At 43.3% G+C, this 14,584-nt stretch overlaps 1 protein-coding gene across 2 annotated transcripts in view; it reads left to right on the forward strand.

Moving 5' to 3' along the window:
• The window catches only part of FBXW7 (F-box and WD repeat domain containing 7), a 279,170-nt gene that overhangs the window by 132,724 nt on the left and 131,862 nt on the right, over nt 1-14,584 (forward strand). For both annotated transcript variants that reach the window (XM_059721977.1, XM_019481498.2), the window contains one exon: nt 3,961-4,527. In XM_059721977.1, coding sequence (XP_059577960.1) covers nt 4,030-4,527 — 498 coding nt within the window. In that variant the 5' untranslated portion in view covers nt 3,961-4,029. The remainder of the gene's footprint in view (nt 1-3,960; nt 4,528-14,584) is intronic.

Below are 14,584 nucleotides of genomic sequence, written 5' to 3' on the forward strand. Positions count from 1 at the left end.
CAGTTTCTGTTTCACAGAAAATACATCTTAAACCATTTAATGCTTTTTGGGTATCTAGAGCAGGTTAGCAGTGCAAAAGTGATAGTATAATACATTCTTATTAATCAGTTTAAAAATCTTTAGTTTAGAAAATGTGAAAAATGTTACCCAATTAGATTTCATGATGTTAGCATTATGAAATTCCTATTTAGGAAAGTGTCCTTCTGCAGTTCTTGGGTTGCTGAAAAATCATGGTTAATTGGTTACAGTGTTCTTCCTAGTAAAATCTTAACCTTGAAGCCTTACTAGGGCAGCCTTCCTACACAAATTGCCCTGTGCCTAGTATTTTGTAACTGCTTATCACCTACCTCACTTAAGCATTTTTTTTCCTTCCTATAGTAGAAAATGGTTGACATCTGGTACTGGGTATAAAGATGGAGTTTTTTGGCCTCTTTTATTCAGATATCTGAAGATCTTGCAAAAAGGGAACATTTTAAAAGGGCACAGGTTGGTATGTTCAAACTGTTGTGTATGAACAAGCTGACAGTGATTCAAATTCAGGAAACCTACTCCAGCCTTAACACTTCTTCATCCAGGATTAGGTTTGGAGCAGGTTTGCTGCATTTGAATTATTGTTAGCTTGTTCACAAACAACAATTAGAACATACCAGCTGCTGCCCTTTTGAAAGGGCTCCATGTATTTCTGTATCCAGTCCCATAATAATTATAATGATTTATTATGATAACTGTACTTGGGGTATAAAATTGTATAGTAAACAACAAATTATTGTATCCTATTAGGAAAGAAGACTTGAGCTAAAGACTTGCTTCTCATTCACTGTATAGATATCCATATTTAGCACTGAAATAAGACCTTTAACTCTGAAATTTGTTCTTAGAAACAACTGACTTTTAAAAGAAAAATTAATTGCTTGAGTCCATTTTTACTTTCTGAATGCTTAAACTGTCACTGCACAATTAAAACACTTAATATTTAAGGACTTACCTGAACTAAGGCAGCAAACAGGTGATTTTGTGGGCTGATCTCAGTAGTGGCCACCATTTTCATGGGCTTATAGCAGGAGGGGGGGCACACCTCTGATTGGCTGAGAGGCCCTGCCCCTCACCACTGATTGGCTGAGAGGGCTGTCCATTGTGTGGCCCTGCCCCTCCCTGATGATTGGCGGAGGGGTGGGGCCATGCAATGGGTAGCCCTCTCAGCTGCTGGCAGCAGGGCTCCCAGGGCAAAGGCAGCAGAGCGAAGAGCTCCAAGACCACAATAGGCAGCTAGCATCTGCCCTCACCAACCCAGCTGCACTCCATTTAAAAGCGTCCCCACACTTGAAAATGGTGGTAGCAGTGCTTAAATTAAAGCTCATTTGATGAACTTTAGTTCAAGTGCCACCACCACCATTTCTAAGCTCTAGAACGTTGATCCCCTGGGTTATGACCAGGGATCCGGGTTTTCAGTTTCCCACAGAAAAACAGTAAATGACAGATTTTACCTTTTTACTAGAGGCAAACACAGATTTCTCATTTTATGAGAGACGCCTGTGGATTTTGCTGTTTTGCAGTGAGCTCCCTGGAGGCTGGCAGAGTTCCAGCCTGCAGGGAGCTAGGAGGAAGGCCGTGAGACAGGGGGCACCACGTGCATGGTCATGCATATGGCCCCAAGCAGCCTGCAAAGCAGCTCCAGCAGGCAAGTGGGAGTTGGGGGGATTGAGGTCCCTGCAGGGAGGGAGCTAGGCAGGGCTGGGGCTGCTGCCTAGCTAGGTGGGGCTTGGGCCCCGGGGCTGCAGTGCATGGCTGCAGGGCCCCAGCAGGGAGCAGGATGGGGCTGCAGGTGGCTCGTCCAGGGCAGGCACAGGCTGCAGGCTTGGGCTCCCACCCTGCTTCCCTCCCCTGAGGTCTCCAGAGCCTGGTGGGCATGACCCAGCACAGCAGGCAGCAGCAGTGCCGCATGGGGATCTCCTCGCCACTGCTTGCTCTCCCCACCCCCGCGCTGCCCCAGTGATGCGCATTGTGTGTGTAGGGCTTCAGAGAGGGCAGCGGTGCAGGTCTGCACCCCTCAAACCAGCGACAGGTGCAGGAGGTGGGTCACCAGGGTAGCAAGCAGGGCGAGCAGCGGCGAGGAGATCCCCACGTGGACCTGCTGTCCCCAGCCATGCTTGGTCATGCATGCTTGGCTCTGGAGACCCCGGGGGAGGGAAGCAGGGCAGGAGTCAAGTCTGCAGCCTGTGCCTGCCCCGTGTACAGGTCTGGGGGGCATGGATCTTTCCTGCCCACTGGGACTGTGTGCAGCAGGAGAGGAGTGGGGACAGGGGATTGTGGACCCTGGGTCTGTAGCCCTGTCAGCTGGGGGCCCCCTCTGGCAGGGCTGGGGGAGCAGACACTGTGGATGGGGGGCAAAGGGCCCCAGCAAGGCTGTGGGAGCTGTGGGTGGGGAGTGAGGGGCACCAGCAGGGCCAGGGGGGTGTGGGGGGCCTTTAATTTTAATCACAGATTTTGGGCTCCCTCACCATAGGAGCATCAGTCTGCTCCCCCTACACCCTTTCCTTCCCCTACGCCCCTTCCCTTCCACACACTTACCTGCAGGGAGCTGCTCTCCATGCTGCCCAGCTGCATTCCTGTAAATCAGTTATCAGATTGGTATTGGCGAATATGGCTGAGTAATAATCAGCTATTGGTATTGGCCAAGAAAATCTTTATCAGTGCAGTTTGACCCTTTACCTGCAAAATACTGCTGCTTGTATTCCCTATACCCAGTGTATCTCTGGCAACACCGTTGCCAGTATACAACAACACTATTTACCACATGTTGACTATTCAGAGGCTCTACCACCATTATTAAAATTTAGGCATGTACCTCTGGGCAATGTGACATATGTCCCTAGTTAGAAAACCTCTGTTACATGATTGGATCTGAAGGGATATGCTAAATGGATCTGAAGACCCAACTCTGATTGGCAATAACTAAAGGGAAAAATGAACTCTTAGAAGAGCAAACAGTTGTCATCTTGTGAAACACATTATCACTTTATTAAAACTAAATTGTCTACAAGTCACTGGATGCGGCAGAGTCTTCCTCGCTTAGTTCTTCCTTCACCTTTCCGTACTCTCCTCCCTGAATAATACTGCTTCCCCCCACTCCATACTGCTGTCATCTACCATCCCTGCAACTGATCCCCATCAGCCCATCTCTCTGACTTCTACCCCTCTCCCTTGTTGTCCTTGAAATCTCCAACACTTCCGCTGACCCATTTGCATTTTTCTCAAGTCTTGCATACCAAGGTTCATGCCAACTTAGATTTGGTGGGCTTGGGCACTAATTGGATGGCCAGTGAACCATAATTGCTCATACCCCTGTAATATCTACGACCTTTCTGTAACACGCATCCTCCTCCCCCTTCTTTCCCCAGTGGTCCTTTCTCTCACCTGGAATATACTTGCATCCCAGTGAGCATATTTGTAGCTGGGTTTTTAAGTGTCTGTTCTCCACTGAACTCTGTTTAGTATTTTTATTAATGATGTAGTACTATAAAGTGATTGGTGATGGTTTTCACATAAAACCAAAGGTTTGACTAGGAAGTAATGATGTATACTATAGAGTGTAAATTAGTGCAATCAAACTGTAGTTTTCTAATGCAGCAATTGCAAGGTCATATGTGTAAAAACAAAACAAAATTCCATACTTTCAAAGTTTCTGATTAGTGTCTGACTGTGTGCTCAGGTACAAATAAATAACAGTATTTCAAACATCCTCTTAATAACTTTCCTTCATTCAGTAGTTTGCTTCATTTAAAATATACTGTTATAAAATGTTTTTGTGTACTTTTTCAGTTTGTTCACATGGTAGTTCTTTTGCTATTTTGTGCTTATAATAGTAAACAGAAGTTAGTTAATGAAATCATTCTGCTTATTTAAAAAAAAAATCAAATGTCTATTTTTTGTAATTCCCCAACTTTGCCTTTGTCTTCTTAGAATGTGAAAACATTTGCATCTTCCGATAGTCTAGCCAAGGTCCAAGAAGTGGCAAGCTGGCTTTTGGAAATGAATCAGGAACTGCTGTCTGTGGGCAGCAAGAGGCGACGAACTGGAGGGTCTCTTCGAGGTAATGCTTCCTCAAGCCAAGTAGACGAGGAGCAGATGAATCGAGTTGTAGAGGAGGAGGAGCAGCAGCAGCAGCAGTTAAGACGACAACAAGAGGAGCACATTGTACAAAATGGAGAAATAGGTGGAGCAGACCCTGGACTTGGAGACACAAGTGAATCCCAGCAACAACAATTAGAAGAAAACAACAATAGACTTATTGCAGTGGATGAAGAATCCACCTGTAACCAAGAGGAAGAGGAAGAAGAAGATCATGCTGGTGAGCAAGAGGAGGAAGTGGAAGAAGAGGAGGAAATGGATCAGGAGAGTGATGATTTTGATCAGTCTGATGACAGCAGTAGAGAAGATGAACACCCAAACAATAATAGTGTTACAAATTCAAATAGTATCATGGACTTACCCATTAACCAGTCATCTCCATTCTACATAAAGACAAAGGTAAGAAATTTCACTTTGTTTTTCTTATTTTTACTTAGACTGATGTCAGGATTTTATCAAATAAATCACATATCTAAGTAATATCTTTTACTGAAGTGATAGTGTTGAATGGTCCAGGAAATATGCAAGAGGCAAGGATTTTTGTGCGTGGTATCCCTTCTTGGGCCAACTGAATGGTTTGGATAGACTTAAGTAAGTTTTTGAATGCAATACATTCTTCAGGTACTTAATGTATTCTAACCTGCCAGAAGAATACATTGCATTATCAAAACTTACCTAAGAAAGAAGCTTACCTATTTCCAAGAATCACTGTGCAAACCATGCAGTTGGTCCAAGAAAAGATACCACCCACAAAAATCCTTGCCTCTTGCATATTTCTTGGACCAACATGCAGGACACTGAGATTCTCCCCTTATAATGACTTGTATATCTTTACCTGCTAGAACCAAGTGCTTTTCAGGGTATTTTGATGCTTAGCATGGTATGCCGTGTTTTGCTTTCTTTGATATAAAGAAAAAATCTGTTAACAAAAATTTAAAGCATAAGGGCAGAATGATTCTCAACTTTTTTCATATCATAACCTGTGCTGTCATAACCTGTGCTTTCCTAAAGCTGCACTAGAGCAATGGTTCTCAACCTTTTTTATACCAGGACCTATTTGTAAACATCGATGGCCGGTTTTTATCCAGTGCCCCTCACTCCCAACCCTCTGTTTTTCTGCCCCCAGACCCCCAGTGTGTGGGGCAGGGGGTGTGGGGGGGAGGGGGGCCAGGCAGGGAGGACCCCAAGCTGCCCCTTACAGGGACTTGTAAGGGACAAACCAGTTTCCCACATTTTTCTCCTTTAAAGGAGAATTCATTTTTTAAAGTTTGTTCGCAACTCTTTCATATACTCTTGAGACCCACAGGTTGAGAAACACTGCACTAGAGATTTTTCTTTTCAAAAGAAGCATAAGGGAAGCAGTGCAGTTGTGCCTAGATGCTGTTAGAGGGATGCTGCTAATCAAAGTAACAGCAAAAACTAAAAATGAGGTTAAAGTAATAGTATGCACAGACAAGAAGAGTAAGAAGAGTGGATATGTACATGAATGGTGCTCCTTGGGCTTGCCCAACAGATTTCCTTTCCAAGAGAGAGCATATCTACACACACACTTTCTCTGAAGCATTCAAAGTAACTCATTACAAAAAAGCTTGACAGGGTCTTATAAGTTTCCTACTTACCTATATCAATCTATTGAAATGTATATTGAAAAAAACACTGTCCCTGATTCTGAAAGGAAATATGCTGCTACACTAAGGCAGATAAAGGTGCTATTTGTTTTCCAAAATAAAGGAATATATTTCAGGTGTTATTAACTGTTATCTCTCTTTCCCAGATGTTTGTAACCTCTGTTGTGTTAACTTTGCTTACTTCTAGAAGTCTTTATGGTGATCTTTCTTGTATTAAGAACTAACAATGGAGTTTTAGATTTACATTATGAGAACTGTTCCCAATAATGAATCATAATTTTGGATGAAATGGCAATGGAAATGGTAGGATGTCATTGTCAAATTTCAAGAGATTGTGTTGGCTCTTTTAGTGTCTTAAAACTCATGATTCTCCTCCTCCAATTATTTTTTCCGATCGGTAGCGATGGAACTTGTAGTAGAATATAACCACAACCAGTTTGAACTCTATGCTTAAATGAACTCTGTGCACCTAAGGAAGCATTTAAATTTATAGAATCCACTAAACAGTCTTGAAAATAGTGCACAGATGTAAAAAGCAAGAGAGAGTTTATGTTCTTTGATGTTGTTGCTTCTGTTTGTTAGTCTTAATTAATACAATTCCTGCTGTTTTTAAACAAGGCATACTGAATGTAGATTAGCTTTAAACTGATATAGCGTTAAACCTGACAGATTTTGTGTGGGTCTGAAACCTTTCACAGTTAAATCTTTCTTTATGTTGTCTGAATCCACTTTGCATTTTGTTTCCATTCCTAAACCTAAAAAAATACAACTACTTAGCCAAAATCATTCACCAGATCTATTCCTAAATAATCTAACTTCAGAAAAATTCAGTCACCTTTTGTACTATTAATACTGCGGGGACTTCGCAAAAACAAATCTTGCACTCTGTTCAACTGATGTCAGAGCATGGATGAATTATATATATAGTCACAGAAGGGTAAAAATGTGGGTAATGAGCATTTTTGAGAAACAAGTACAGTATCTGTGAACTCTGCTTAATTGTGTGTGTGTATGTTTCTTGTGTATGTGTATATGTATATATTTCTTGCTCTTAGCATTGTCAATTGAACTGAACTGCTGCGTGATTTGTGAACAGCCACTGGAGCCTTTTTTTTATCCAAATAATTTCAGAGTTGAAATTATTTATTTTTAGATTATCATATATACCTTTCCAGTTTATCACCTTCTGATGGTATAATCCAATTACTTAATGATTCTAATTGGATTGCCTACCTGCTTAATAGCTTCTGAACACTAATTAAACTTTGTTTCAACTGAAGCTGATGGTGTAAAATATCTCCACGATCTGCTATTTACTGTTCACAAATCAGCCCTGAGAACATAAATTCTTATTGTTTCTATATTCAAGATGCACCTCCACCAGTCCAGTTCAGCTAACATCTTGGGATGTTGCTGTGGCAATATTGACAAAATTTGCCAAATTGTTCATGCCTTCCGAGATACCAGGGGGATCATAGTCTGAACAAGTAACCACCTATTATACAATTCTTATCAGTGTTGCACTGTTCATATTAGCTCTTCGATCTCATTAGTTTGTCCTTTTACTTCTTATTCCTTTCCTCGCAAACTGCCAAGTAAATTCTGTCTAACCTGACCTTTTTTGTTTATTGGCTTCGGGATCCTGTGATGCTAAGAAGAAATTGCAAGATTCCCACATAAGGGCACAATGTCTTCTGGTTAGGCCTGCCAGCAAATGTCTAGTTATTCTTGCCAGCAGCTGGATTATTATATGCACTGGCTTTCTTTGTTCCTAGCTGGTAAATGATGTTGGGACTGTTTAAGGAAAAAAAAACTTTCTTAATATTGCTTTTCCTTTTAAGTGATTGCAGTAGTTGGAAACAGGGATGTTGTTAAATTATGGTGAATAAAAGAGATATACGGTTGTGAATGGGAATGAGCTGGTTTGAGATGTGCACTTATTTACTTACGGTAAGAATCATAAATTCATAGTTTATAGTGAGAGGGAGCCATGATGATCAACACAACTTTCCAGGATTACAGAATAGCTTCACTTACCTGAACATCAGCATTTTTTCTAACTTGTTAACTGTTGGGATAGTGTAACAGTTTCTCTATGCTTTATTTAAATACAGTACCGTATCAGTGCTCTTATGTTTAATGCAGTACTGTAAGTTATAACTATTGTTATTGTATACTGCTCTCGTAAGCTTTTTTCGTACGAAACTGTGAGCGTGTTTTTAAGTTTGATTCTGTAATGAATAACTATTTCAGTTACCTGATCACCTTTATCTAATCAGAATGGCTTTTGCAAAGGGGTTCAGATACCAGAGTATGTATTATAATTCCCATGTGAACTATGCCATGTTCTGTTTTTTTTGTTTTGTTTTTTGAAAAAACACCAACTTTTAATTTTAAAGTCTCCAGGGATAGAAAAACCACTACAACCTATTGCAAATTATTGCAATATTAATTACTGTTCCTATTAAAATATTGCCCTTTATTTCTAGTCTGAATTTTTATCTTTAAATTGTGTCCACTGCATTTTTTATACCTTTGTCTGTTGAATTGAAAAGTGCTTTAGTAGATTTCTGTTCCCTGTGTATATGCTCATTCCTAAAACTTCTCTTAAGGCATGCTTGCTGTAAGTCTGTTTTTAACCATGATGACTTTTTCTTGACTATGGGATATTGGTCTTTTTGGTTAGCAAATAAAATGTTCTTAAACAATTACAATTTTTTCATATTTTTCTCTTACTTTCGTTCTCCCAACTAACTTGGCTCATTTAGACTCATCTTTGTAAAACTGACCCTTTTAAAAACACCAAATGTATGCAATTATTGGTTTGGACTGGATTCAGTACAAACAGAATCATCAAGGCATGATCACTTGTGCAAAGTTGGCACTAATTTTAACTCTGTTGTTAATTTACCAGAAAGAATTTCTGGTATTAGGTATTTCTGGTATTAGGATGAGGTTGGATACTGCCTTTTTACGTTAGTAAATTGTCATTTTATCTATATTAGGGGTGGGGAGAGCCCGGAATCTTCAGACAGCATCAAGTTGGAAGTATGAATGGCAACCTTGTCAAAGTCTTTCTGAGAAGGCACATGCCACCTTGAATTCTGTCACTTCTCATATCATTCCCCTCTTTTTCCAAATGGAACCCCTCTACTTTCATAGAAGAAGAGATTTCTGTCTAGTACTTCTCCTTTGCAGAGAGAGACAAATAATGGCTATTGATGGTTGGCTTTTGGTCATTCTATATGATATAGAAGTCATATTTAAAATCCAAGTAGTTAAGCCTTTGAGGAGACCAGGAAAATTGTTAGTCAGCCACTAGCCATTGCTTCTGAACCTCTCAGAAGTGGTGGTTATCTACCCCTTCTTGCTATAGCCAGCGATTCTCAACAAGGGTGCTAAGGCACCCTGAGATCCTTTCAAGGATGCCAGAGGGTGTCATGCAATGTTAGCCCTGTTAGATGTGCAAACATGATTGACAAGATAAACTCAGATGGTGCGTCCAGATGAGCAAGCACGTGCCTCTTGCAGCATCTCAAACCCCTTTGAGACGCTACAAGAGGCATGTGCGGGAACAAAAAAGCATTCCCCATGCTGCAAATTTTCAGCACAGGGGACAAACTTAGACCCCTGGATATCCAGGGGTCAAAAAATACCCCTGGGGAAAAAAGTCAGGCAGGGCACAGTCAGGGACAGTGCCCTGAGGCAACCAGAGGTTTGGTCCTCCACAGAGATGCTCTGGAAGCCAGCCAGAGAGTCTCTATGGCTGGCCCTTGCCCTGGTGCTAAAGCACGATGCTTGCCCGTGCAAAGCAAGCAACAGTGCAGGCTGCAGGGACCTGGACCTGGCTTCATGGCAGGTAAGTAAATGGTTGGAGGGGCTGGAGGAGGTGGGGGGGACCATGGGGGGCCCTGTCTGGCTCCTGCTCCCCATTTCCCCCTCCCCACACTTGTTCCCCCGTCCCTGTGCCCCCCGTCCGATCCCTGAACTCTCCATGCTTTCCTCCCTACTCCCCGTGCATCCTCCTTACTCCCTGTTTGTTCCTCTGCCTCCATTTGTTCCCCCCACCCTCCTGCTCCCCATTTGTCCCCACCGCTTCCCGTTCATTCCCCCCGCACCCCAAGTCCCTGTTTATTCCCCCAACTCCCTGCTTGTTCCTCCAACTCCCTGTGCATTCCCCCTGCCCCAGGGGAACGTCTCCATCCCCCTGCTCGTTCCCCTGCTCTCCCCTGCTGTCCTCTCATTTGCCCTGCTGTCCCTGCGTTTTCCCTGCTGTCCCTGCGTTTTCCCTGTTCTCCGCAGCTCCCCGATCACTTTCCCACTCGACCCTGCCCCCCTGTGCAGCTCGAGCTTACCAGCAGTGGCAGCAACAATCGGGGCCACTTGGATTCTCATGGCTAAACCCTCCCATATGGCAGGAGACAGCGGGGCTCAGCCCCAGCTGCCTGGCACCCATGCTGCCTCTACCCTATCACATAGGTGCAGCCTGGCTTGGCAGGGTGCCGCACAGCACCACACACTGTCTGGCAGGTCTGGCTGTCACCCGGGCTGGTGCTGCTCAGCTCCAGCAGCCCCCAGCTGCCAGACAGCGCATGGTACCCTGCTGAGCTGGGCTGCAGCCATGCAAGATGCAGCACTGGGAGTGCATACCAGATGGCCAGGGCTGATCCCTGCTGTCCCCTGCCACGTAGGGGGGCTGTGCCATGAAGCCCTAGTGTCCTCGATGGCTGCTGCTGCAGCCGGTGAGTGCAGGGACTCTGGGCTGGATGAGGCACTGATTGGCGGCTGCGACTGGGTGGGGAAATGATGGCAGGGCTGGGGGAGTGAGCAGGGGCTGGGGCTGAGCAGGAAGCACATGGGCCATGGGGTGAGAAGGAGGCGATGGCCCCTGTTGGGGGACTTTGGCCCTGTGGGGGCAGCAGTCGGTGAGCTGCATGGGGGGGGTGGGGGGGGCTGTGCCCTGTGGTGCCACCCCTCCTGAGCAGCCCCCCCATAGGCCCTCCCTACAAACATGGCCCTGAGGGTCGGGAGTGAGGCGACTGGTGCAGGGGGCAGGCTGTGGGTTGAAAGTGAGGGGCAAGGGCAGTGGTAGGGCACTGGCATATCCTTGCTGCTCAGTGCTGCACAACCTGGTTAGCGAAGTGGGTAGGGGTGGCTTGGATTTTTCTGTGACAAATGCCAAACTGTGTAGATATTTAGAATTTTAGCACTGATAGGCTTCCAGATTACTTTAAAATTGTAAATATATCAATAAAACATTGCCCAACTGATTTGATCTCTCTCTCTCGTATATATATATATATGTCTAGTGGTATTTTGTTTTACTTACGGAAGAACATGAATTTGGGGGGTATTTTAAAGAATGACTTTGGGATATTTTTATGAGAGATTTTGTCATTTTTAAATAGGTAAATCCAGAATTCCTGCTAGTGAGGCAAGTGGCAAGACCCAGTAGTGCTGCACAAAAGCCATCTGGGCTGCCACAGCCCACTGGCAGCTGGCCCAGAGGTGTAGATGCCTCCAATGTCCATGCAGTCTTCATCTGGGTCTGGCAGGCATGCAGTCTTGGGGCCATATGCTGTCGCAGGTGGCAGCAAGTCACAGCTGGGCAGCAGCCCCCACTGCCAGTCTGCTGCAGTGGGTAGAGGGTACAGGGGACACTCAGGGCTGCTTCAGCAGTCCAGCTGGCACAAGGAGTAGTGTCCCCAGGTACCAATTGGCCAGGGCCCAGAAGCTCCTAAGAGTGAGTAGCCCTGAGCTGCTTGCCAGGGCAGCTTTTTATACTGTTGGGGCCAGTACAGGGAAGATTTTCAATATACTGCTGGGGCCAGCATAGATGCTGGCCCCAGGCTCTAGCTCCCCCTGGCTGCAGATCCAGGAGGAGCCAGGCAGGCTTATTTGCCCCAAGTGTCACAATTTGCCCCACACCAAAGTGCATGCCTGGGCACATGTACTGAGGCAAAAAGCCCTGGCTCAAATTTGCATCGCTTCTATTTGAGCTGCTGCAAGCACAAATGCCTGCATGTGTGGATGTGCCCCAGAGAGCTCAAATAGGAATTCATAGTATAAAAAAACATTCTGACTTGCTGTTGTCTTTTTCAGTTCTTTGCAACAGAACAATTGCTGTAGTATTTTCCTGTGGTCAAAAAATGTAAAGACTAAGACCTGACATATTCCAAAAGGTGTCTTGGATTTAAAAAGATTGAGAGCCACTGTTATAAAGAGTTGTAAGATAGTCTTGGATTTTAACAGTATGACCAAACTCTCACCCAACCTTACTTTCTCATCACCTAACTTCCAGAATCTTGAAATCTTTACTATTTCCTAAAGCCATCTGTTCATAGGCGTGATAAGAACATATGAAGTGCTATAGTGGGTCAGACCAATGGTCCATCTAACCCGGTATCCTGTGTCTGACAATGGCAGAAGTGGATACTAGAGCGAGAGCAGTGACCTGGATAGATCTAAAGTAACCTATCTCCTATCTGTTACACACCCTGGCAATCTACCATTATTTGTTTAGAGATGCCAGAGGAAACATCTTCAACTGTCCTGTTCAACAGCTATTAATAGATCTACCATCCATGAATTTGTCTGGGTCATCATATGCTTGCTTAAGTGTTCCTGTTTTGCCTTTTCACCAGAAATTTCTGAGGTTCCATTGTATTGAAGCTTTGATATAAGCTTGGGAAGTGTGAATCTTAACTGCGGCACTTGAACACAAAGGTGTATTTCTATATTTTTACTTGTTTGAGCTATCTTTGAACCAGAAGCCAAGTCAACAATAGCAAAGGTTCAGAAATGCTTGGAGGAATATGACTGGAACACCTGTGAAGGGCAGGCACTTTGATCTTTCAGGAATTAGTTTACTCAAAATCTTGCTTCATAATTGAAGTGAAGGAGTTTGGGGTCTCCACCTCCTGTAGTAGTGGCAAAAATCAGGAACAATATTTGACAGCTGTCTTGGAAATGTCTAGGTTTCTAGGTCTCATGGCATCTTGCTGGACCCATAATGTTTGAGTATGCGGTTCCAGATACCTTCCTTTAGGCTTTTGACCTTAGTGATGGAGTTTTCTTGGAAATAGAAATACATTGGTGTTCTAGGCATACAGAGATAAATGGTTCAGGATGAAAACTTTCCAGGTACACGTAACAATGTTTGTATAATTTTTCTGTGTTCAGTGACACTAACGGATGTGTCCCGATGATGGGCGATCACTCGCGAACGGGTAAGATTGTCTTCCAAGGATCTTAATAGTGAGTCCACAGGTGGCTCCATAGCCCAATTCTAGATCCACATGTCTTGGCCCAGTGAGGACAGGTGTTCTCAGGAGGGATGGGTACTGTGTTGCTGCGTTGGATGTTCTGATGTTCTTTTGGCCTGTTCCTCTTTTCTTCTGTGTCCCAAGATCAACATGGGTGCCATTTTAAGAACACAGGATACTGTATACATTGCAATCCACCAATCAGATCTCGCATTCATATGTTCTGTATGCTGTGGGAAATTTTCCAGTATATTTGCATGCTTATTGACCTCTCTACCCTGTGGATGGACTTAATTGAAGATGATTTTTTCACTATCCCCTCACTTAAAAAGGAGCCATACCATTCCCCAGTCTGGTTCTGGCCTTCTCTGGGCTGGGATTCAGCTTCCATATGAATCTGGCTAGAGGATCATAAAAGTCTCTGGCATATCCTAAGCTTTTGTAAATTGCCATAACTCCACTGAAGTCAATAGAACAGTGACAATTGACATTAATACTTCCCCTCAGGGATTAAGTATCTGCTTTATGAGCTTTGATCCAGGCTTACAAACAAGCATGTATTGTAAATTTCATTGACCCCTGAAGAGACTCAGATTTATGGAGACACGTTTTTCACTTTGTGTAGAGAGATGGGATGGTATTTTAAAGCAGAAAAATTAAGTGATCAATTGTAGGAAGACTGCTGTGTGCATATTAGGGGTCTGTTTTTGATGTTTTGAATGTGAGTAACAGATCAAAGAGGAAATGGAAAGAGTTGTGGAGATACGGGATTCTAATTCATTACAATAATAATAGTCCTTAGAAATTTTTTTTTGGTGTGTATACCAGATTTTAATTAACAGAACGAACTTTTAGAATTATTTGTGTGCAGTATGAGTTTGTATATCATTAAGATGATCTAATTATTACCCTTTTCAGCACTAGAGGGCGCAGGTACATGCATTTCCATTGTGTTTTGACTGAAAGTTGTTTTATGGTTCTCCGCAAATATTTTTATTCTGTTCTGCATCTTCTAACAATACAAAGCACAGTTTTTTTTTACCGAGAGGGATTTATATATTGCTAGTCGTAGTAGTAGCCACAATTATTAGTAATATCAGACACTAATGGCATGAGGAATCCACTAATCTCCATTTCCCACAGATTAGTCCCTACTGTAAGAGTAAATGGAGAAAGTGGGTTGTTCATTTATAATTTCGTTAATTTAAATTCTTTTCCACACAAGGAAAAGACTGACTAAATTTGTGACAAACAAGATACTCCCACAATGTGGGAAATGGAGATTAGTGGATTCCTCATGCCATCAGTGGCCGAGACTACTAACAATTGTGGAAGTGATATTAATTAGATTCTTAACTGACTAATAACTGAAGTAATGTTCCATCAAAAATGAAAGGTGTTACAAGTGACTTTAATCCGGTTATGAGTAGTCAGTGATAGGGTTCTTCTAAAATTACCCTTCTCTATCCTTATGTTAATTTTCTGTTTCTTGGTCTGAGTTCCCCCTTGTGGTTAGTCCTTTTCTTTTCTTTTTTCTCCTCACCCTCTTAGCACTATCAGACA

This window comes from Alligator mississippiensis, chromosome 2 (assembly GCF_030867095.1).
Source record: "Alligator mississippiensis isolate rAllMis1 chromosome 2, rAllMis1, whole genome shotgun sequence".
Lineage (NCBI taxonomy): Eukaryota > Metazoa > Chordata > Crocodylia > Alligatoridae > Alligator > Alligator mississippiensis.